Source organism: Magnolia sinica, chromosome 5, assembly GCF_029962835.1.
Source record: "Magnolia sinica isolate HGM2019 chromosome 5, MsV1, whole genome shotgun sequence".
Lineage (NCBI taxonomy): Eukaryota > Viridiplantae > Streptophyta > Magnoliopsida > Magnoliales > Magnoliaceae > Magnolia > Magnolia sinica.
In genome coordinates this window covers 106,693,576-106,715,504 of record NC_080577.1, presented here as the reverse complement: position 1 = coordinate 106,715,504, position 21,929 = coordinate 106,693,576, and the positions used below count along the sequence as shown (strand labels likewise).

The 21,929-nt window shown below is 39.8% G+C and overlaps 1 protein-coding gene across 4 annotated transcripts in view; it reads left to right on the top strand.

Annotated features, from left to right (window-relative positions):
* The first annotated feature begins 2,225 nt into the window (after positions 1 to 2,225).
* LOC131246597 (uncharacterized) overlaps positions 2,226 to 21,929 on the top strand; it is a 59,681-nt gene continuing 39,977 nt past the window's right edge. Inside the window, exons 1-5 of one of the 4 annotated variants that reach the window (XM_058246861.1) lie at positions 2,226 to 2,392; positions 11,223 to 11,638; positions 12,136 to 12,272; positions 18,415 to 18,528; positions 18,634 to 18,717. In XM_058246861.1, the coding sequence (XP_058102844.1) occupies positions 11,318 to 11,638; positions 12,136 to 12,272; positions 18,415 to 18,528; positions 18,634 to 18,717 (656 nt within the window). In that variant the 5' untranslated portion in view covers positions 2,226 to 2,392; positions 11,223 to 11,317. Of the gene's footprint in view, positions 2,393 to 11,222; positions 11,639 to 11,900; positions 11,941 to 12,135; positions 12,273 to 17,704; positions 17,832 to 17,935; positions 18,039 to 18,414; positions 18,529 to 18,633; positions 18,718 to 21,929 lie in introns of those variants that run through there. The other 3 variants (XM_058246862.1, XM_058246864.1, XM_058246863.1) reach the window with 3 other exon arrangements.

Below are 21,929 nucleotides of genomic sequence, written 5' to 3'. Positions count from 1 at the left end.
TGGAAGTGGATTGGCTGGCTAGTGTATGTACGTGTCGCACGGAGACTAGCTCTGGATTTACGAACGGTTCAAAGGAGATCAAAGTTACATGGCCCCACAATGATGTGTTTATCATATCCATACCAACTATTCATTTGGAGATATCACTTTAGAGCATGAGAGAAAAAATGACTCATATCCAAAGCAAGAGTGTACCATGCCCCAAATAGTAGTGGGGACAATGATTCTTGCCCTTAAAACATTTGTAGAGCCCATCTTAATGTTTATTTCTCATCCAATTTGTTTACAAGGTCACTTAGACCAGGATGAAGAGTAAAAGGAAATATAATATTGATCCAAAACTTCTATCACCCCCATAAGGGTTTCAATAGTATACATTCAACATCCGACTGCTTTTTTCAATATGGTCCACTTAATCTTTAGATCAGTTTTATTTTTCAACTCAAGCTTTAAAACGAGCTCTCGCCAAATGGAAGGACAGTTTGTATATAACATGTAACTCATGATGGGATCCATAAAGCTTGATGACGTCAACACACTAGCTAATTTGGTATACCAACCAATCCGCTTCCTACATCAATATAGGGGCGCACATGGAACCGGTAAATCAAACTAGAATTACAAGGTTTGGTTTGGTTTTGAAGTGCATCACTTCCGGTTCCGGTTTTGAAAATAAAAAGAACCGATTAGTTCAGTTCAATCCTCAATTTGAGGTTATGTAGAATCAAACCGGACTGTAGAACTGATCTTGGAACCGAATCATCCAAAGTAACAAATATTTAAAAAATAAAAAACTCATAATCTCTATACCATGATTTATAGTTTACAATGTGCCCTTTGATTGTTTCCATAAATATATTTTTGCACGCCTTATACAACATCCAGAGCATTCACCAAATGGATCACAACATGAATGGAGATGGGCTGGATAAAAAAATATACATGCAATTAAGCTGAATTATAAAAAGCCCGTAACCGTATAACCAATCGGGGGCCAAACAGGTTTTTACGGTTCAGTTCTAGGGTGCAAACCAGGTTCGATTCTGATTTTCCTGGTACGATTATGGCTTCACCCTAGAAATCGGACCGAACCGACCCGTGTGCACCCGTACGTCAATGGCAATTTTAGCTGCCGAAAACGTGTACCGTAGCCTCAAGAGAATCCGACGAATCCTGGATAGAGATTTCGTTACGGCCATTTCTTACTCACAACGTACGTGGTAAGGTAACGGAAGCGGATTGCGTGGTGTCCAACACGCCCCACCAACCAGCATGGTGTGTAGACGTCATGATGCACGTGTTATATCTACACCATCCATTCGTTTTTTAAGACCATCCTAGTGAAAGAACTAAAAATTGAAGCAGATCTAAAGCTCAAGTGGACTACACCACAGAAAAAGTAGGGACAATGATTTCCACCGTTGAAACTTTCAAAAGGTAAAACATGATGTTTATTTGCTATCTAACCTATTCATCAGGTCACACATCAGATTGATCCAAAACTTATGTTGCCCTGAGAAGTTTTCAATGATAGACATTTAATCTCCACTGTTTTCTGTGGTGTGGTCCACTTAATCTCTGGATCTGTCTCATTTTTTGACTCAAGCCCTAAAATGATTTCATCAAATGGCCAGACGGTCTGGATATAAAACATACATACTGGTTGGGGCCACATTATTTGGTGACGTCAACACACCAAGGAGGTCGGTGGTGCGTGGCATACCACGCAATCCATGGGACCTTTTTCTCCCCGAAAACCACACCAATCAGACAATCTTATCCATGAGATTGCTTTCAGTTTCCAGTACCGGATGTTATATACGGCTACGATTTCATTAAATACTAATAAAAGATTCCAAGAGCGTGCTACTCGAAAGAGTAACCATCTGATTCCCATCGTTCCACTCTCCCCATCCATGCCACATGGTACATTTTTATGAAAATCAGAGCCGTTCATCAGTCAAGATAATTTTTACTATGTTCGCAGGATTATAAATCTGTTAACCTAGTTAGTGGATGGGTCACAACTGTACGATGGATGTCGACCGTGCAAGATTTAATCCCTCCATCTCTTCATAAGCTTTTAAAAAAATCAATGATTGAAATAGCCTTAGTTATTGGCCATGCCACATAAATTAGGGAATCACAGGAAGATGAACGACCGGGATCTCGCACACATATAGTTGGCACGTGTGTGGAGCTCTGATTCTAGCATGATACTCCCGCGTGTAGATACTACCATTTCTCTGGTTCCAAGAAACCGACGCTCTCTGTCTGCGGAAGAAACCGGATAATAGAACGAAATCAAGAGCTCTGATTTTCTTCCCCAAATCCCTTCTCTCTCTCTCTCTCTCTCTCTCTCTCTCTGTGAGAAGAATTGAAGATGCTGCAGGTATTTCTACCTCTCTCTCTTACGCAAAATTCCGTATTTCATTTTTATAATTTTTTTTTTCTCCCCATTTTATTTGATGCTGGAATTTGGTTCCGATTTGGATGTATGATGACTGCATGTTGTTGATTCGAATCTATGTCCTCTGGTCACTGTTTGCATTTCAATTTTATTCTTCTTTTTTTTTTTTGGTTGAAGTTCTTTGAATGTTGGATTCATTGGAGTTACGTTCGGTCCTTTTGGGACCGACTCTTGCAGCTGTATGTTTCTTGGGTAAATCTGTGACGTGCTGCTTCTGATTGGAACTGCTCGATTGCGTTTAAGATGTGAAGATTGCATTTTTCTTGTAAAGTATGATAAGGTGGGTCCCATGGTTCTGTGATGGACTGTTGATCTGATGGGCCCTGCCATGGTTGGGCTATCCTCCAAAATTCTCCAAGATTGAAATTTGCTAACTCTGCAATCAGTGGCCATATATAGTACTTAGAAAAGAAATAGAGCAGTGTTTCACTTCTGATAAAAATGAATGTCATCATCATCATCTAAGCATTATCCCAACTAGTTGGGGTTGACTACATGAATCCTGTTCTGCCACTCCACTCTATGAAGGGCCATAACTTCAGTTAGTCCATAGATCATTGTCTTTTGTTAGTACCTCCACCCATGTCCTTTGGGCCTTCCCCCTTCCCTTTTAGAGACTTCAACTTACACCAACTTACCCTTCTAACCAGCGTAGTTCTTGGTCACTGTTGCACATGACCAAATCATCTATGGTTACTTTCTCTCATCTTATTAGGTATTTGTGCTACTCCTAAGTTCCCCCGAATGCATTCATTTCTAATTATATCCTTCTTCATCTTTGTACTCAACCTATGAGCATGTTGTTCCTTAACTGCCCAACATTTTGTTTCATAAAACATGGCTGGTCATATCCTATAAAATATCCCCTTCACTTTAATTGGTCCATGATGATCACATAAAACTCTAGAGCACTGTTGTTAAAATCCTACGATTTACTGTTGTCAAAATCCTATGATTTACGATATGCGATTTTAGTTGAATCTTAAGCAAAATGATTTGAATCCCAACCTTGAATCCCTTTTTATATGAATCCTACGATTCTATGATTTGAATCCCACAATATATGATTCAAATTATACATGTTCTCTTCTATTTTAAGCTTCACCTGGCTTTCATTTTGTGTTTTTAAATTGGTGGTGGCTTTAAGAATTGTTTTGAAAAGATAAAATATTTTATTTGTTCTTTATAAGATATTAAATAATATATACTCTTTAATGTTAAATCATGTAGTTTTTTTTTTGTTAAAAATGATTTCTTACCTTTAAATATGTCAAAACACCAAATTGATGTATGACTTACCTGTAATCAGTGTTTTAAATATCGACGATATCATCCGATATATCCCATGATATATCTTGTATCCCACCTGTGCGATACGAAGTACACAGGTATTGCCGATATATCTCACCTATTCAATCCAGTGAGCATTTTCAATTTTAGATCCATGTTTTTGTTGCAAATCACGTTAAACCAGTGTCAAATGGTTACAAATCTATGATTCTTCATGTTTTTAAGAAAAATTATTAATTTGGGACTTCGATTTCGAGATTGGGGGAGATGAGTCAAGTTGCGGAAATTTAAGAAAAAATAAAATTTCTCAATTTCTCACAAATCGGTTGCAATCTTTGTATCCAAAGTCAAAATTAAACATGTATGTAACCTGATCTAGTGATTCTTCTTTTGCTTTTGAATGTATTGCTTGTGTTTCCATACATGTCTTATTACGTTTATAAATTATATGAATAAACTTTGAATATACTTCCATTAGTTCAGTTGGAAAGCACATATATTAGGACCCTATACAAAGGAAACCCCTATTATGTGCACTTAAAAAAATAAAAAATAAATAATGTTTTAATTTCTAAGTGTATTGATGTCTTTTTCAACAATCCCTGAAGTTTCATTGAAACATTCGACTAATTTCCCAATGTTCCCATGTTTCCCGACAACAACGTACATCACGTGATACAACCGATATATCCCATGCGATAACCGACATTTATTTGTATCCCAAGGGTGAGATACATTACGTGATAACGATATTTAAAACATTGCCTGTAATGTTTTTATGGATGGTTACAATCATGCGTTATGGAATGATGTTTAGAAATCAAAATGGTATCAAAGGCTGCTTTTCCACCATGATTCTACATTTAGGGGTGTCAATGGGCCGGGCTCAGGCCTGTAAAATCAGAATTTTGAATAGCCCCGGCCCGAAACAGTTCAAAATCTGGGCCAAGGCCAACCCCAGGCCTGATCCGTTGACAGCCCTATCTACATTCAAGAAAGGTAATGAGAACATAAATTGTTAAAGGTCCCTTCTGTGTTTTTTTAAGGAAAATTTCTTGGAAGACAAAAAAAAAAGGAATAACAATATCCTTTAACACTATCATGACATGGTATTACTGGTGAACATTGATGGCAGAAGGAAGATTCATGAGTTTTTTTTTTTTTATTTTAAATTTTGATTTATTTATGTTTTCATTTTTTTTTTCTCGATTTTTTTTTTAAAAAAATAAAATTGTAAAAATCTTATGATTTACGATACAATTTGGGATTCGATACGATATAATCCCTACTACGATTTGTGATACAATAACGATTTTGACAACATTGTGGCACATCTCCATTCTTCCACCTAGCTTGAATTCTATGGGCAACATCCTTCTCAATCTCCCCACTCTTATGAATTAGCGATCCAAGATAAGATACCAAAAGTGGTTGTTTTGGAAAGCTTTCTGGTCTACAATCTTAATTAATTTCTCTTTTCCACTCCTATTGTTACTAAAATTGCACTCTATATCCTATGTTTTAGTTTGGCTACTTTTAAATCCTTTAGATTCTGAAGCACTCCACCATAAATCTAGCTTTATGTTTATGTTTTCCCTTGTCTTGTCAATCAAAATTCAAAACTATGCCATTTGCAGGCAACATACACCTTGGGATCCCTTCTTGCAAATTTATCTGATCCATAACCAATGCAAAAAGGTATGGGCTCAATGCCGACCCTTGGTGTAAGCCTACAATAATTAGAACTTGTCTCTCCACTGCTGGTCCTTACATTTATTACCACTCCATCATACATATCCTTAATCATGTCAATGTATCCTCTTAAAACTCCGTTCTTTCTCAACACCCACCAAATCAACTCTTTAGGGACCCAATTGTTGCTTTTAAATCCTTAAAAACCATGTGGGGATCCTTCCTCTTCTCCTTATATTTCTACATCAATTGTTTAAGTAGGAAAATAGCTTCCTCTCTTGTAAACCTTATTGACACTAAACCAAATTGTTTTTCTGATTTGTCGTCTCATGCCTTAGTCTTTGCCCAATCACTCTCACCCAAAGTTTCATAGTATGGCTGATGCAGGTCGAGCCACATTGACTGGGCCCAAGACCCATGGGCTAGGCCCCACAGTTGGCCCATTGGCAAGGAAGCCCAAGCTGTTGCCTCAGATGAGTATTCTCAAGGCACTTCTGAATTCAATTAAACAACGTAGGCACTTCCAAACTAAGCTTAACACAAAAAATAGAACTAAAGTAGAGAATAAATCTACAATTTTATTGAAGATGGATCCAACGACGTTGCCATAGGAAAGTATGCGTGTTAGTCTCACCATTGCTTTGTTCCTTTTGGTCAAAAAGCCAAGGTCGACCGAAAATGATGTGGGTGACGTTCATTAGAATTATGTTACATCAAATATTGTCCTCATAGACGCCGATTTTAAAAGATACAAATAGGAAGGCAATGTCATCGACCTACGCGACCTTGTATGGTTTTGGATGCTTTTTAGTTGACAATTTTTGCTTATTAATTACTTTTGTGAGACAATGTTCATCGCATTGCTGCCATTGATGATCATGTTACATAATGACACTTTATCCACATATGAAAAATAGTGGTTTGATGCTAGTCTTCCGCTTTGACTTCGACAGCGGCTTTGACCGCGACCTGCAAACACATTAAAAAAGTGTCGTCTCTGTCCACAATGGTAACAATCAACATACGGCTGATCTCGTCCAAGGGGAGGATTAGGATGAAGACCTCGCCCACTGGTGTCATGTCACTGCAACATTGGCTGCCTCTGATATGAATTTTGCAGCTGGGGGCGCTGCAAGGGTTGTGATTGCCTTATAGGTAGAGTTTGCATCTATGGGTGCAACTGAAAAGGATAGGGAGCTTGCCAGTGGCCTTGCGGTAGAGTTTGGTTAAGATGTGATTTCAAACCTTTCCTCATAGAAGTCTCCCTACCCGGAGAGCCAAAATGTCGGAGAGTTTGCTGTTGTAGCTGCTATTGTTGCAACTATTGCTCAACTTGTCGAGCCTTCTGATAAACATTGTTGACTGACTTGAAATCATACATGACCATCTCATTCTAGATCTCCTAGTGTAACCTTGCTCGATAGCATTTAACTTTTATGTGGCCGGTCTCTGTAAAGTGTAAGCTTACAATGGATAGTAAGCATAGAACTTTTAGGTGTAGTCACCACCAATAAAGTTCCCTATTTGAATGCGAGGAGCTTCGGGAAAAGGATATCCATGTAATATGAAGACAAATACTTGCTTTCCAGCTTCTCTCTCATGTAGCCCACTTGGTGATAATAGGGTGCCTCATGATGAGATTGTTGTTGTCAATGCTTCGCCATCATGTTCTTGTTGGGCCCTTTAGCTTGACTTTGACAAAGGCCACTTGTTGAAAATTGTCCATGTTGTACCATGTAAAACAATTTTCAAGCGTTGTAATCTCGTCGACAAAACCATTGCATCAAGGCGACCCATAAAGTCTGAAACTTCAACTTGTACTTTCTTCGTGATGTTGTCTTTCTTGGGTGTTTCTATCGAGTCATCATTGGCTCTCTCTGTAAAAAACCAATGCACGAAGTCATGAACCAGACTCCCGAGGACCAGTACTGTTCTAATTCATTGAATATTCTGGCTGGAAACCTGGTTGCGAATTTGGATTACCATTAGAATCTCTAGTGGGATTAGGTTGCTCTCCATGTTCTCCTCGTAGCTAGTCAACAATGGATTCCAAACTGTCTACCCTTGCAAATAGCTCGGTGACACAATTGTTTCGCTATTGATCGGTAAGCCTACATCATGTGACCACTATGTGTAGACATCATATTTGGGGAGCAATGTTGGCATGGTAACAGAGAGAATATTTAAGCTGATTATTGGCTGTTAAGTGGATGGAGTAATGGGTAGAAAATAGGGTGGTTTCTGTCCTAGAACAAAGGACTGTTAAGGGGCTAGGATTCTGGGCTTTTAATGGCTTGGAACAGGGTTTGGATTTGGACTGTTTATGGGCTGGAATTCTGGGATTTTAATGGGCTGGAGTAGGAGCTGGATTTAGACTTCTTAATGTGCTGGATTTTTAATCGGCTGAAATAGGTTCTGGTTTTTGACTGTTAATGGACTGGATTTCTGCTCTTTTAATGGGCTGGAATAGGAGCTCGATTTGGGCTGTTAATGGGTTGGATTTCTGGGCCTTTAATGCAATGGAATAGGGGCTGGATTTGGACTGTTAATGGGCTGGATTTCTGGGCTTGTAATGGACTGGAATAGGGGCTGGATTTGAACTGTTAATGAGATGGATTTTTGGCCTTTAATGGGCTGGATTTCTGAGCTTTGAATTGGCTGAAATGGGTGCTGGATTTGGAGTATTAATGGGCTGGATTTCTGGGCTTTTAATGGGCCGAAGTAGGGGCTGGGTTTGAACTGTTAATGGGCTGGATTTTTGGGTTTTTAATGCGCTGGATTTGGACTGTTAATGGGCTGAATGGGAAGAGGTTTAGGAAGGTAGATGTCTGCTGCTGAAAATTTCGGTAGGGTTTTCCCTTGTCAATTGGATGTTTGGGCTTTGTAAAAGAAAAAAGAAGAAGAAGGGGTCAGAAGGAATAGATACAATGGAAAAAAGGGATTGAATTGGGGAAAATGGATTATCAACTCACTTTGTTGATCCAGAACTTCAACCCAGCCGTCAGAACCTGCTCTAATATCAATTTGGTGCAGCCTAACGCAACTGAATGATCGGGAAAGATCTGCCCAACACAAGCACCTCCAAGCCGAGCTTACACAAAATTTAATCACAATTACAGTAGAGAATAAATCCAGAATTTCATTGAATTCAGAAGTGTTTTGAGAATACTCATGTGAGGCCCTTAAATAGACTTCTTGGATGTACAAAGAACGTTTCATAGTGTCATTGACAACTAAGACTTCTAAAAAGAGAAGACTAAATAGATAAAAAAAGATCTAATGGGATTCCATTGCATGGCTGGTTGATTGGTTTCGCATAGCTGGTTGATTGGATTTTGCTACCGAATTAGGAGGGTTGGGCCTCTTTGCTGATGGGCCAACTGTGGGGCTTGGGCTTGGGCCTAATGGATAGGGGGCTTGGCCCATGGGTCTTGGGTCCAGTTGATGTGGCTCAGCCTGCATCAATGGCTCATAAGTTTAATCCTAATCTAGGAAAAATGGAGTTGCTCTACGTATGTGGCAGGACCTGTCATTGTATTATTTGTCATTTCAGACCTTATAATTCCTCAAACATTGAATATTTGTAAGGTATGAGGGTTTATGATTGTCATCTTTGAGTGGGAAGGCCTGATAAACCATGGTTTGGTGTTCTAGAGAGTTGCTCTGATGGGCTCCATGTGGATCCAGCAGTGCCCCAGAGATCCCGACCTTTAGATTAGTGGCCTGCAAATAGATGGTTAGGAAATATAAACAATGGTTGACATTTATCAGATAAAAAGTTGAATATTGAAGGGTTAGGATCTTCCAATGTGGATGATTTGTTGGGCATTCCCTATCCATGATGGGACCCTTTTTGGAGCAATGGCTTGGATCGCTGAACCATGGGCCCCAAATGTACGGAATTCTGAGCCTCAAAGTCAGAATAGTTGTTTGTTTCTAAGGTATGCTATAATTCTTCAAGCAATGGACCCACTTTTACTTCTTTTCTTTTTCTTCAGAATTGTTGGTTAAGATTGTCTTTTGGCCACATTTGAAGTGGAAGACCTTATCGTGCATTCAATAGGAAGCAAAAATGTACATAAGCATGCCCATTGCCAACTAAGTTATGCATCTACTCTTAATAAGAAATTCCTAATTATGGCCATAACTCAGAATCTGTTCATTCAAATAGAAAGCTATTTTTAGGCTTCAATTATTGATTTCCGTGTAAGGGTACGTTTGGACTTCAGAAGGATAGTAATTGCGTCTGTGAGTCCCAATATTATGAAAAGCATCAAACCCTCCATTTTTTTCGTTTTGATTTGCTATAATTTGTTTTGGGTCACTTATGTTACGGTTATTTATTTATTTATTTATTCCAGTCACTTGATCCGGATTATGGGTTAACTGTGATCTGTATCATTTTTATTGACCTGAAATTATGGTTCAATACTTTTTTTTTTTTTTGAAAAGCAACAGAATTATGGTTCTATCTACACTCTTGGTGTTGATTAAGTTGTAATGTAAAGTTGTATTATAGTGTAGAGATTTGTACATTGGTTTATGCAATAGCATGCATCTAATATAGTAATATGCATGTTGGAGACCGACAATAATAACATTCATAGTTTCATATATGAATTACATTATCAATCCTTGAATAAACCTAGATTGCATACACCTAGTGTATGTGCTGGATTGACCTACATCATCATACCACTAGCAAACCATGTATTAGCATACTGTCTATCTGCTCCTGCACCATGTAGGAGCAAGCCGCAATCCAGGAAACCTTGGTCAAGATGGTTGAGCTGTTGCAAGTGTGCAGGTCCAACAACTATTGTGATGAACAGATACACGGTATCTTTTCCAAACTAGTCCTAAGTCTAACATGTTCATTTTCATAATAATTTGTTCCCTTACACTTCTGGTGGTAATCTTGTGTGCCTAATCATCTTACATAGGTTTGGACTCTTATTTTTTTTAAAAAGAAAATGAATGTCCTTAATCATTAAAGCCTTTTTTAAGAAAATGGATGATGATGATGTTGCGAGTCTTGTTATTTCTGTGATTGTGAATGGAGCATGATGAACCATCATCAAAACCTCTGGTTTCTGAAAATAAAAAGAAGTTTTCTATGTCTACCCTCGGTTATATGTAGTTATTCCATTTTTCCTTTTCACATACATTTTAGAAAGTTTAAAAGTAGCTTGACTCTGTGTTGTCCCCCCTGAGTCACGTGTCAACTTGAGCCCCTTGGCCACTTGGCTGCGCTTGAGTTATGAGTCTGCAAGCTATGGTTGTTTTAATAGTATTGTGCCAGGATTACTTAATGTTGGTGAATCAATACAGCTTTAAAAGGTGGCAAGTCTTGACATTCAGGGGACTATTCGTTGCCATTATTGCCCAGTTGTCTTCTTGCAGGGTATGCGAAAAGCTTACATGCTGAATAACTCACAAATCATTCATGAAAAGATTGTAGGAAGTGATAGCTAAAGAGTCCTCATCCAAGACTTGGGATATTTGGCCATAAACTGTTTTGCGTGATGACTGATTTTTATAATAAATTGCTTTTGGGATTCTACTGCAAATGCGTGGTATATGCAGAGCTTCTTATTCATTATGTATACTTACGGTCTAGGTTGACTTGTACATTTATTAGCTCACTAGAATGTTTGGTGTCTGATAGTAAATATGAGCAGAAATGAAATTGTAAATTTTTTTTAAAATTATTATTAGTATTATTATTATGAATAATTATCAAGCAAGCTAATAGTATGCTGTTGTCAAGGTCGGTCTCCAGCCCCACCTGTTTCAGATAAAATAACGATGGCTGACTTTAGGGTGATGTAAATTCGGTTGGGATTTATTTATTTAAGTTCAAGAATGGCGGCTGGTCAGCAAAAAAAGCGGTTGAACTCTTCCAGTGTTGTGAGCTGCAATTTGCAGGAGCAGTATAGGGGAAAAAAGAAAAAGCATCTGGAATCATCTCGAAATGTGTTCAACATGAGACCTCATATTTCTCTAGAGTGGGATGATGCTCAAAAGAGAACTGTGGCCAAGAAGGAGCAGATCGGGATAACTTGGAGAGATGTTGGTCCCTTTGTAGGTTCTGTTCCTCAGTTCCACATGGGTTTAGCAGATGTCTTTCCCATTCCAGAAGAAATCTTTGGGTTGGAGAATCTGACTGGGGTGCTTTCACGCGAGGTAACTGTAGTTCATTAGTTGGAATCATATCTATGTTTATTTTTGTAGATAGTCATTCGACTACCATTCATTACATGTGAACTTTGCATGCATTGGGTACAGGCATGCCAATATGTCATGTTCATTCAACATCCAGGCTGTGCAAAAGGTGGGCCATACCTGAAGATCAACTGGTGTAAGAATCAGGCTGGTCCACTCATCAGGTGGCCACAATGTGCATGTTGAATCAGGCTGTGCTTTAAATGCCCATTGTTTTGTACAGGTCGCTGCTGATGACTGCACAGGCTTGCTTCTTGCTCCAGGTGATCTTCATGACGGGACCCACCTTTTGAAATGCTTGGATAGTGTATACCTGTGAATTCTTGGCACCCATGCACCCATGGGATATGAAGTCTACATGCAATGCTTTGCATGTGAGAAGTCATTGCGTTAATTTGGGTTGGTTATTTCCATTTTCTGATGGGGTTTATGCATTTGCATTCATAATTTATTTCTAGGTTTGGGAGACACATCTATCAGAATCGGAGAAGAAGTTTCTCATTCAGTTTCTTCCCAGAGGGACTAATGTGGATCAAGTAGTTGAAGCATTGCTTATGGGGGAAAACTTTCACTTTGGAAATCCTTTCCTCACATGGCAAGTGTTGATGCTTTCTCTTTTAAAACTCACAATTTGCTTACCTTCATTTCCGACATTATTATTATTATTATTATTATTATTATTATTTGTTGTATTACCTGGATTTTGTGAAAGAAAAAAATGATACAACAATCATGATGCAGGATAATTAACCACTTGCTCTAAAAGCTCGAACTGTTAGAGTATGGCGAATTAATTCCTTTATCTCATAGCCCAGGCTCACATTTCATGGGTTAGGACTTCGGCTGAACCCCCCTCGTGGGCCCCAAATCACATGGGTACCGCCTCACATGGGCCGCCCACTCCGAGTGTGTCCCCGCATCCCACAGGCTACCCCACTCGAGCCCGGTGTGAAATGCGAATTAATCACCTCCGGTGAGGAGTCTCGAACACGAGACCTCCCCGGTGGGCCTCGCCCACCCCGAGTGTGCCCCTACATCCCACAGGCAACCCCACTCGAGCCCGGTGTGAAAATGTCCCTGTATTAAATCATCTCCAAACAAAGGGTCCTGACTACAACAGATACATCATTCCAATCTCACAGCAGTATAGCATACAACAAACCACCACCCCCATCTCCTATCTACTAGATAAGAGATTCCCTATTATTCCCTATTACACCTATGACAGTGCACCTTGGAATTTGCTTCACGATGCATGTGGGATAAAATCAGCACTATATTATCACATAAATTGATCACCTCCTGGATCAGGTTAGCAACCCCACCGACAGTGATAGATTTGGCCCATCTAATCTCATTACTCGAGTCACCTTTGGTGATAGTCAGAGAAAATTTGAAAACGACTAATCTGACACCCAGAAGCAGAGTCAAGGTTTGATGAGAATTATGCAGGGGCCTGAGAACTCTATCAACATGTCTCCTCAATTGTTCCTTATGATCCCTCTGATACCTACTGGGCCTGGATTCCCCAATTTGCACACATTGAAATTCAGCTTCAAAGAGTCGAGCAAGTGACCCACTCCAACTTTTCTTGACCTTCTCATTGATCCATCCACTCAGGGGGATTTTTGCTTAGTTGGACGACATCAACTGCTTTGGAATTGTTTTCATCTTTCTATCAGCCTTACCCCACTTCACCATCAGACAGGATATCTTCCGTACAGTTGTATTTCCCAAGCTTGATTTCCCCCTAAGAATCCTGTTTTCTTTCCAACTACAAGCACCAGAGAGTCACCTGAATTGCCAACTTCCAAAGGTACCGGCCAATGGGACCCATGGAATCAGCTCATCTCACAAAAAAAGAGTTTCAACTGAACGAAGGAGCACCCAGCCAATGCGAAATTTGGTGATTTTTTTTTTCCTTTTCTTTTGGAAAAAGGTGACTGAAACTTCATTAAGCTAAAAGAGGGAGAGTCCCCAGAGCAAAGAAAGGGGTGGAGCATCCCTCCCTTTGCAAGAGATCATACAAAACCACATCAGGGGCCGTAGCTGCCTGGGCAAATGATATGTTTAGCCCAGCAGCAAGGGATCTGACTTCCTTTATAATAGAACAAAAGACAGCAGGAGATCAGGCCTCCCCTGAGACCCATCGCAAAAGATCACAGCTGCAGGGTTCAGTCTGTATTTGAGCTTGCAATGGAGCTATGCAAAAGCAAATGATGCGCTGATTCTTGCGAAGCACCACCCATTATACATCTATTTTGATTCTTGAAAAGGAGTGACTCCAACTTTATGATGATAAAGGCCTGAGGGTTAATATTTTGTCCAATCCATTGTTGAACAGAATGCATGCACATTCAGCGGTGCAGCAGTGAACTATACTCTTGGATATGGCTCCATAACATGGCTGGACTCATCTCATAGTGTTAAAGTGAAAGACCAACCAGAAAAGCATCTGATGTCTTCAAGCTCCCAAGTGACGTATATAGATCTCCTCCAACAGGGCCAACATCTGTGGCGACATCTGAAATCTCTGATGTTAAAGCAAAATCCTGAACTGAGAAGCATCCATCAGCTTCAAGCTCCCATCTTCGTCTCTCAGCTCCTGAACAAAGAATATCAATGTCCTCTAACTGGGCTCACATCTGTGACATCTAAAGTTTCTGAGATTGCATCTGAAAATCGAGCCCCAAACAATTTCCCCCCAATATGCTGCTAGAAATTGTTAATACTCAGTTCAAATCGAGAGTTGTAAATGGGAAGATATTCTGGGGATTTGGGGGGAAGGTTTTATTCCATGCATGGGGGCATTATGGGATGATTCCTCATCATCCCTCTATTGCTTTTTTACTTCTTGTACTTACTTTTGTTTGATTCTAATAAATTTTAATTTCCATTAACAACCACAATACATCTGGTCAACTTTTGTACAAAGTGATGATTGAATCCCTGCACCACTGATCTTTCCAACATCGAATCCTGTCCCCAACACCAACCTTTTGTCTGATGTGACTGGAGAAACTGCCGTTGACAGAAGATGTTGCTTTCCAAATAGTTGATCCTGGTCTTCGACTTTCAACTTTACTTTATCAAAATAGCCATTTCCAATACTCTCATGGTTTATCAGAGTAAAGCACTTCTAGAGTTATGAGCAATCTTCAAAGGATCAGTTACTATTTTATTACACATCTTTATGTTATTAAGTGGGATGACAACTAGTTGATATTGATAATTAGAACTGAAGGCTCACTGTTGATGCTCTTCCTTTTAATAATACCTCCTTGTCTCTCTTCCTTGCTGTGCTTTTATTGTTTTATTACTTTTCTTGTAGTGAAATTTTATTACAAACCAAGAAAACAGAAGATGATACATACAATAACTATGATGGAATGAAGACATTTGTCTACTCTACCTGCTGTTTAGGGAAGGAAATTCATTATTCACTGATCTTTGTTTGCCTCTTAAAGAATGGAATGGTAATTAACCAAAACATGCCCACTTACTTTAGTATTTCATCTAATGAATCTGCCAATCTCCAATGGTACTTCCTTGGAAAGGACCAAACGTCCTGGGCATACCTGAATTCTGATAAAGTTTTAGCTTTTGAGGAATAACTTGAAGATGACTATTCTTTCTTATCTGTCTTTATTTCCTTTTGTTTCCTTGTTCTTTCCTTTCCGAACAAATTGTGTGTGTGCTTGGGCCCCACTGCTTCCCCTTCCATTCATGGATTGCCTCATCTCCCAGTTTTCGTAACATTCTGAAAATTTTATGCAGATGTCCTATATCAGTTGGTTGGCATCCATACCAAGAGACAGGTTGTGTTAATGGAAATAGATAATTGAGTATTCGAAATAGACGTCCAAGGTGGGTGAGCCCCTTTCATGCCCAAAACGGGTTGGGTTCCCACCAGTTCTTGGTGTACCAATACATGGTCTGCTAAAGGGGACAGGTTCATGTCTGGATCATATTTGAGGTCCCAAATCTGATTGGGTGCTCATCAGTACCCATCGGGTCTTCGGACCGTGGCTCTGGGTTAGATCCCGGCAGCTACACAGTTGGACCCACCTTGATGAATGGAATGGATCTCACACACGTCTGTCATGTTGACACATGTACCCATCCTTCCAAAAAAAAAAAAAAAGGAAAAAAAGTTGTGCCCCGAGAGTGGATGCTTTCTCTGTCACCGTTCAGGTGGAGAACATCCTCACCCCTTGATCATCTATAAGCCTATGAATCATAGGCAATGCTTTCTCTGTCACTGTTCAGGTGAAGAACATCCTCACTCCTTGATCATCTATAAGCCTATGAATCATAGCCGTGATTTTTTTAAAATGTTTTGGATACGCCAACTTGTAACCGTATCGTTCCTCATTGTTATACAATAGGGGGTGAATTGGCTTATAGGGGTAAAAGGGTTGATTCACCGTATCAGACTAATGGCTATAAAGTCCATGCTTTGTTTGTTTTCTTTTTTATTTTTCTTGTATTTTTCACGTTTTCCTTTGTTTCAACCCCAAAGGACACTTACCAACTTATTTTAGTCTAGACTTAAACCTAATTTTGGAAATAACATTTTACAACACGAGGATTCGATTAATCAAAGCAGAATGTGCCATTCTGGGCAAAATCAGGAGAAGGGGTGAACCATCACCTGTTTATTTATTTATTTGTTTTTTTGTTATATTTCAATGAAATGGGCCATAATACACAAGACACAAAATCATGCCTAATTTGTGCCTAATTGGTTGACTTTAGGCATATCAAGCCGATAGACAACTTTCTTATCAAAGAATGGTCTGATGCACCATTGAACACATGTTAAAAAAATACATAAAAAGATAGATTCTAATGCTTATATATATATATATATAATATTCCTATTTTCCTAATATTTTCAATATTTTTAGGGTAGAAAAAAGGACGATATAGGCCTGTATCAGCCGGTACGGGTTTGATGCAGTCCAATACACTCTGTATCCTATTGTTTTTTAGCCCGAGCAATACCTTTATCCAAAAACTTGATCACAACTTTCCCAATGTCTACTTCATGTATAATGGAGTTTGTGCATCATTTGTTCATTCGTTGCTTGGTAGTTTGCAAGATCTAGGGCTACTTCCTAAATTTGTGTGGCATGGTTTGGGTGTTTCACCATAACCTAAGTTTATTTGGTGTGGTTTGGACCTTTTTTTTTTTTCTTTCTGAAAGATGTAAGTTTATTAAGAGAAGGCGCGAAGCCTAAAGAATTTCACCATTTTTTTTTTTTTTTTGGGTGTTTCACATAACCTAAGTTTGTTTGCTCTATTGAACTCCTCTGGTACCCTCACATGTCTATTCCTGAAGCAATGACTATTTCTTTCCCCCCATATAAACAATATGCCGACCAACATTGCCATTCTCCAGATTGCCTTGCCGACTGTGCCCACCTTTGCCTTCGTGCCACGCTATCAAAAAAACTCTCTATTGATTGAGCTTGATATAACTTTTTTTTTTGAAGGATGGAGCTCAATATAACTTATGACACCTTGAATAGATTATTTTTTTCCCCAAAAGTCCTTTCGCAAAGTACAATGGATAAAAAGATGAACTACTGATTCATCACTTCGGAAGCACATTAAACAAACATTTGGAAGCACCATTTCTCTCTTGTGAAGATTGTCTACTGTGAGTATCTTATTCCTTCCTACAAGCCACCCAAACACTGCCACCTTGGGAGGTGCACCATAGCAGCATACTAGACCTGTAGGGCCAGGGTCACCTCCCTCTAAAGACCCACTTATAGCTATATACCATAACTTTACAGTGAAGCGCTCGGACTTCTCTTTGATTTACACCATCTCATCCCTAACTCCCATCAACGGTTTTGCACTCCAAAGTACCTTCAAAAGCTTGACTAAGTCTTCTGCCTCTTCATCCAATAAATTCATGTGGCATGGACTTTTGGAAGTTTGGAACGTGAGAATAGCTGGACTTTTGATGAGTCGAAAGCCTTGTTGAAGAAGGTGAAGCAAAGAATTAAAAGGAACATATGATGGGCTCTTATGCAGTTGGGTTCCAAGGGTTATCCGCCTCTGATATCTTCTGACTGGGCATTGGACATGAATGGAGAGGCTCCCAAGGCCATATCACCCATCATTGGTCCTGATCCAGAAGGTGGAAGGTCAATTCTGATGTTTATTACTGTGGCTACCCCAGCCTGTGTGGCATCAGTTGGGTGGATTCAAGATGATAAAGGCAGGCTTGTTGTGTGTTTTCAGGTCATGCTAGTGGGGATGATCCTTCCAAGGCCGAAGCTTTGACTTTGAGAGAAGCCATGCCTACTACTGCTAAGAAGCTCTCGGGTCAGACTATCATCGAAGGGTATTCGAGAAATGTCATAGCTTGGGCTCAAGTTCATTACATTGGAGCCTTGGAAGATTTCCCATGTGTTCGATGAAATCTTCCACATCATCTAGGCTAAACATTTCATTTGCCCATGTTAGGGGGAGGCAAATGCCTTAGACTGATGGGTTAGCTAATGGGAGGATTTTCTACCCTTACGTATTGGTGACTCTTTCCCTTTATCTTGATGGATCTTTCTTGCTTTGCCCACTGGATTCTCACATCAATTCTGAAAAGAGGGAGGGTGGGAGGTTGCTCTTGATGATATGTGACTGAGCAACATATTCTAATAATTATATAAAATGCTCTGTATCATATTCTGAGCTTTGTAATTTATTGGAAGCTTATCTTGCAGGGGTGCTTCACTTTGTTCTGGTAATCTTCATCCAGATGCCGTTCTTAATAGGGACAAATGTTTCAGGGCGAATAAGAAGGCTTATTATGCAGAGCTACAGAAGTATCACACTGAGTAAGTAAATCTTTTAGCAAGCTATTATGCTATGTTATTATTATCGTGGATGGTCCATTGGCAGTAATTCCTATGATAGTAATATTTTTTTGTTTCTTGTGGCAGTATTTTGGAGAATTTGAAAAAGTGGAAGGATAGATGGTCAAGGTGTAAGGATCCAGAAAAGGATATTGTTGAGAAGATGTGGAGGTTGTTACTATTTTGTGCTATGAAGTTGAATAAACTCAATAAAATGCCTGCCTAGACTATTTCCTTTGAAACACTGTAGGCTTTGTTGAGATTGTCCTTGAGATTACTTTCAGTCATCTAGCAATTCCTGAAGTTTCAACAGTGTTAGAGCTGGAAACTGGATGCCCTTTTACAATAATGATTAATACAGTTCTAAGGCTCAGCATATTTATAGTTTCTGAGGCACAGGACTCCATACGTGCAGGTGCATAGTCTGGTGATCCAGACCATCTATCTGATAGGCGCAACTATGAATGGACTATCCCCCTAATCTCCCTGGTTATGAGATCCTAATCCCTTGATCAGTGACCTAGAAATAGACGATTAGGAAAAAAAAAAAGGTGTCCAAATCCAACAGGAAATAAACTGTCGGGATCTTCCAGTGTTGAAGGTTTTTGTGACATGTTCCATCTTGGATAGGTCCTGTCAGATCAATTGTTTGTCACCTAACCTTGGGCCCCACATGTATGGTATCCCGCCCCTCAGGAAAAGAAAAAAAAACAAAAAAACTGTCATGGCTCGGGACTATAATTCCTGTGTAATTTAAGAGAAAAAACAGTGGAACCGAACATAATTGTGGCATTGCTGCTGATGTTTGTAGCTATATACTATATTTGTTGCCAATGCTTCTTGTTTAGAAGTGGTTGTGTGTATCTTCACAACTGGATAATCTAAACTTCATGCAACATAAACAACATACAAAGATGCGATTGTTCATCCTCTTTTGCACTGTGTTTTTTTTTTTTTTTGGTGTTATGAAATTTGTTTATGCTAGACTTCTAGTTTGATGGTGGATTTTTCTGTCTTTCCATTTAGATAATCTTAATTTCATGCAAAGCATACAGACACTTATGTGATTCTACATCCTCTTTTATACTGTCTTCTGTGGTGTTACATAATTTGCTTTTCCAGATTTTTTGGGATATGTTTAGGGAGGATGTGTTGGGGTTTATTGGTGATTTTTTTTTTTGGTGAATGGTAAGCTAGCTTCGGATCTGGGAGACACATTTATTGAGCTTATTCCTAATGAGGGGGCTGAATGTCTTAAGGATTTCCGCCCTATCAATTTTTTGGTGCACCGTACAAGATTTTGGCAAAGATTCTGGCCTCCAAATTTCGGGCTACTATGGGCTGCGTTATGTCCAAGGTGCAGGGGGCTTTCATGGAGGGGAGGCAAATCTTGGATAGCTCCCTGATTGCTAATGTAATTATTAATTTGTGCCACAAAAAGGGTAAGGGTGGGGTAGTTTGCAAGTTGGATTTGGAGAAAGCCTATGACCGGGTTGATTGGACGTTTCTTGACTATATATTGGGTCGAGCGGGATGTGGGGCTAAATGGGGAAGTTGGATGTGAGAATGCGTAGACTTACGAAGTTTTTGATGTCAACAGCTCTCCAAAGGGTTCCTTCAAGTCGTCCAAGGGGTTAATACAAGGTGACCTGTTATCTCCATTTCTCTGTGGTGCTGGCTCAAGCTTTAAGCAGTTTGCTTTCCAAGGGGGTTGCCAAAGGCCTATTTCGCGGGTTCAGGGTGGGCTCGGAGGATTTCCAAGTGTATCCTTTTCAACTTGCAGATGATATGATTTTGTTTTGTGCCGGGCGCTTCCCACATTGGCAATCTCCATCAGACGATCTCTTGGTTTGAGATGGTCTTGGGTCTTTCAGTTAATTTGCAAAAGTTAGTTTTGTTGGGCATAGGGTTGCCTAAAGAGGTGTTCTCTCGCTCGGGTTTTTGGTTGGAAGGTGGACACCTTTTTGACCTCTTATTTGGGTCTTCCTCTATGCATTGGGTACGTGAAAAAAAATGCTCATGGGACCCTGTGATCGAAAGATTTGAAAGGAAGCTATTTGTATGGAGGAGTAAGTTGTCTTTGGGGGTGGCAATGTGCTTATTAAAACAGTACTATCAAATCTTCCTCTTTATTTAATGTCTCTATTCAAGTGCCTGAAAGGGGTGCTCAACAAAGGGGGGCTTAGGAAATGTACAGAGCCCGGGGGATTTGGAAGCAAATCTTAAGGCTCAAAGGCGTGGTTCTTAAAAGGGTGGGTTTCATGGTGGGGGATCGGTCTTTGCAAGATTCTTATCCTTGTCTGTCCTTGTAGCTGCGGATCCTGAAATCTCAGTTAATCGCTGCTTTCAATCTATTGGCAATTGCAGGGTTTGGTCTCCTTTGTGTAGAAGAGATCTTCAAGAGGAGAAAGTGCAGGAATTGTAGGAATTGTTGGTGCTTCTAAAGCATTATATGGAGGGGGTTTCCCTCTCGGAAGGGCCCATTTCGGAGCGTTGGCTCGAGGAGAAATCCGGGCATTTCTTGGTAAAGTCGTTCTGTGCTTTGCTGTCTAGTGGCCAAGGAGGAGGGTCTTTGGGGGTGAGAAGGTGCACACTGTTTCCCTTTGGTCCTCTGGTGCTCCCTCTAAGGTGACTGCGTTTGTGTGGGTAGTGGGTCAGAACAGGATTTTGACAATCGACAATTTGAGTAAGAGGGGCCTGGTTATTGTTAATGCCTGCCCCTTATGTTTGCAAGCCGTGGAGTCGGTTTGCCACCTTTTCTTGCTTTCCGATTTTTCTACGGAGGTGTGGGCCTATGTTCTCCAGTTTTTTGGTCTTTCCAAATTCTATTGAGGCTCTTTTCATGCAGTGGCATGGTGGCAATCAGAGAAGTGTGGGTAAGGACGAGTGGAGATTATTTCTTTTGGCAGGTTTTTGGGCCTTATGGAAGGAAAGAAACTCCAGATGTTTCCGGGATATTCGTGGTAACCCAAAGGGGGTTTTCTTTGCTGGTAGATCCTTTGTGTCTCCGTGGGTGTCGGATGCTTCTTAGCTTGGGGCTTGTTGGTGGGTGTTAGTTTTTGTGGCTTCTTGCTGTGGGCTGTCTTTGTTTCCTGTTTTTTTGTTTTTTGTTTTTTGTTTTTTTTTTTGTTTTTGTTTCTGTATTCTTTCGGCTTTGCTGCCTTTTTTAATAAATGGTTATCCTTTAAAAAAAAAAATCATATTTTTAAAGATTGTGGATGTATGGGGTTATCAGAAATGCGATATGTTGCATCATTGTTTCTCTAGCTGCATTTGTCTCTGTAAGTGTTAGCAGCTGACTGAACTCAATACCGTGCACTTACTAGATGACATGATGGATTATGCTAACACTGAAAAGGCCTCAACTGATTGTCCCTTCATAC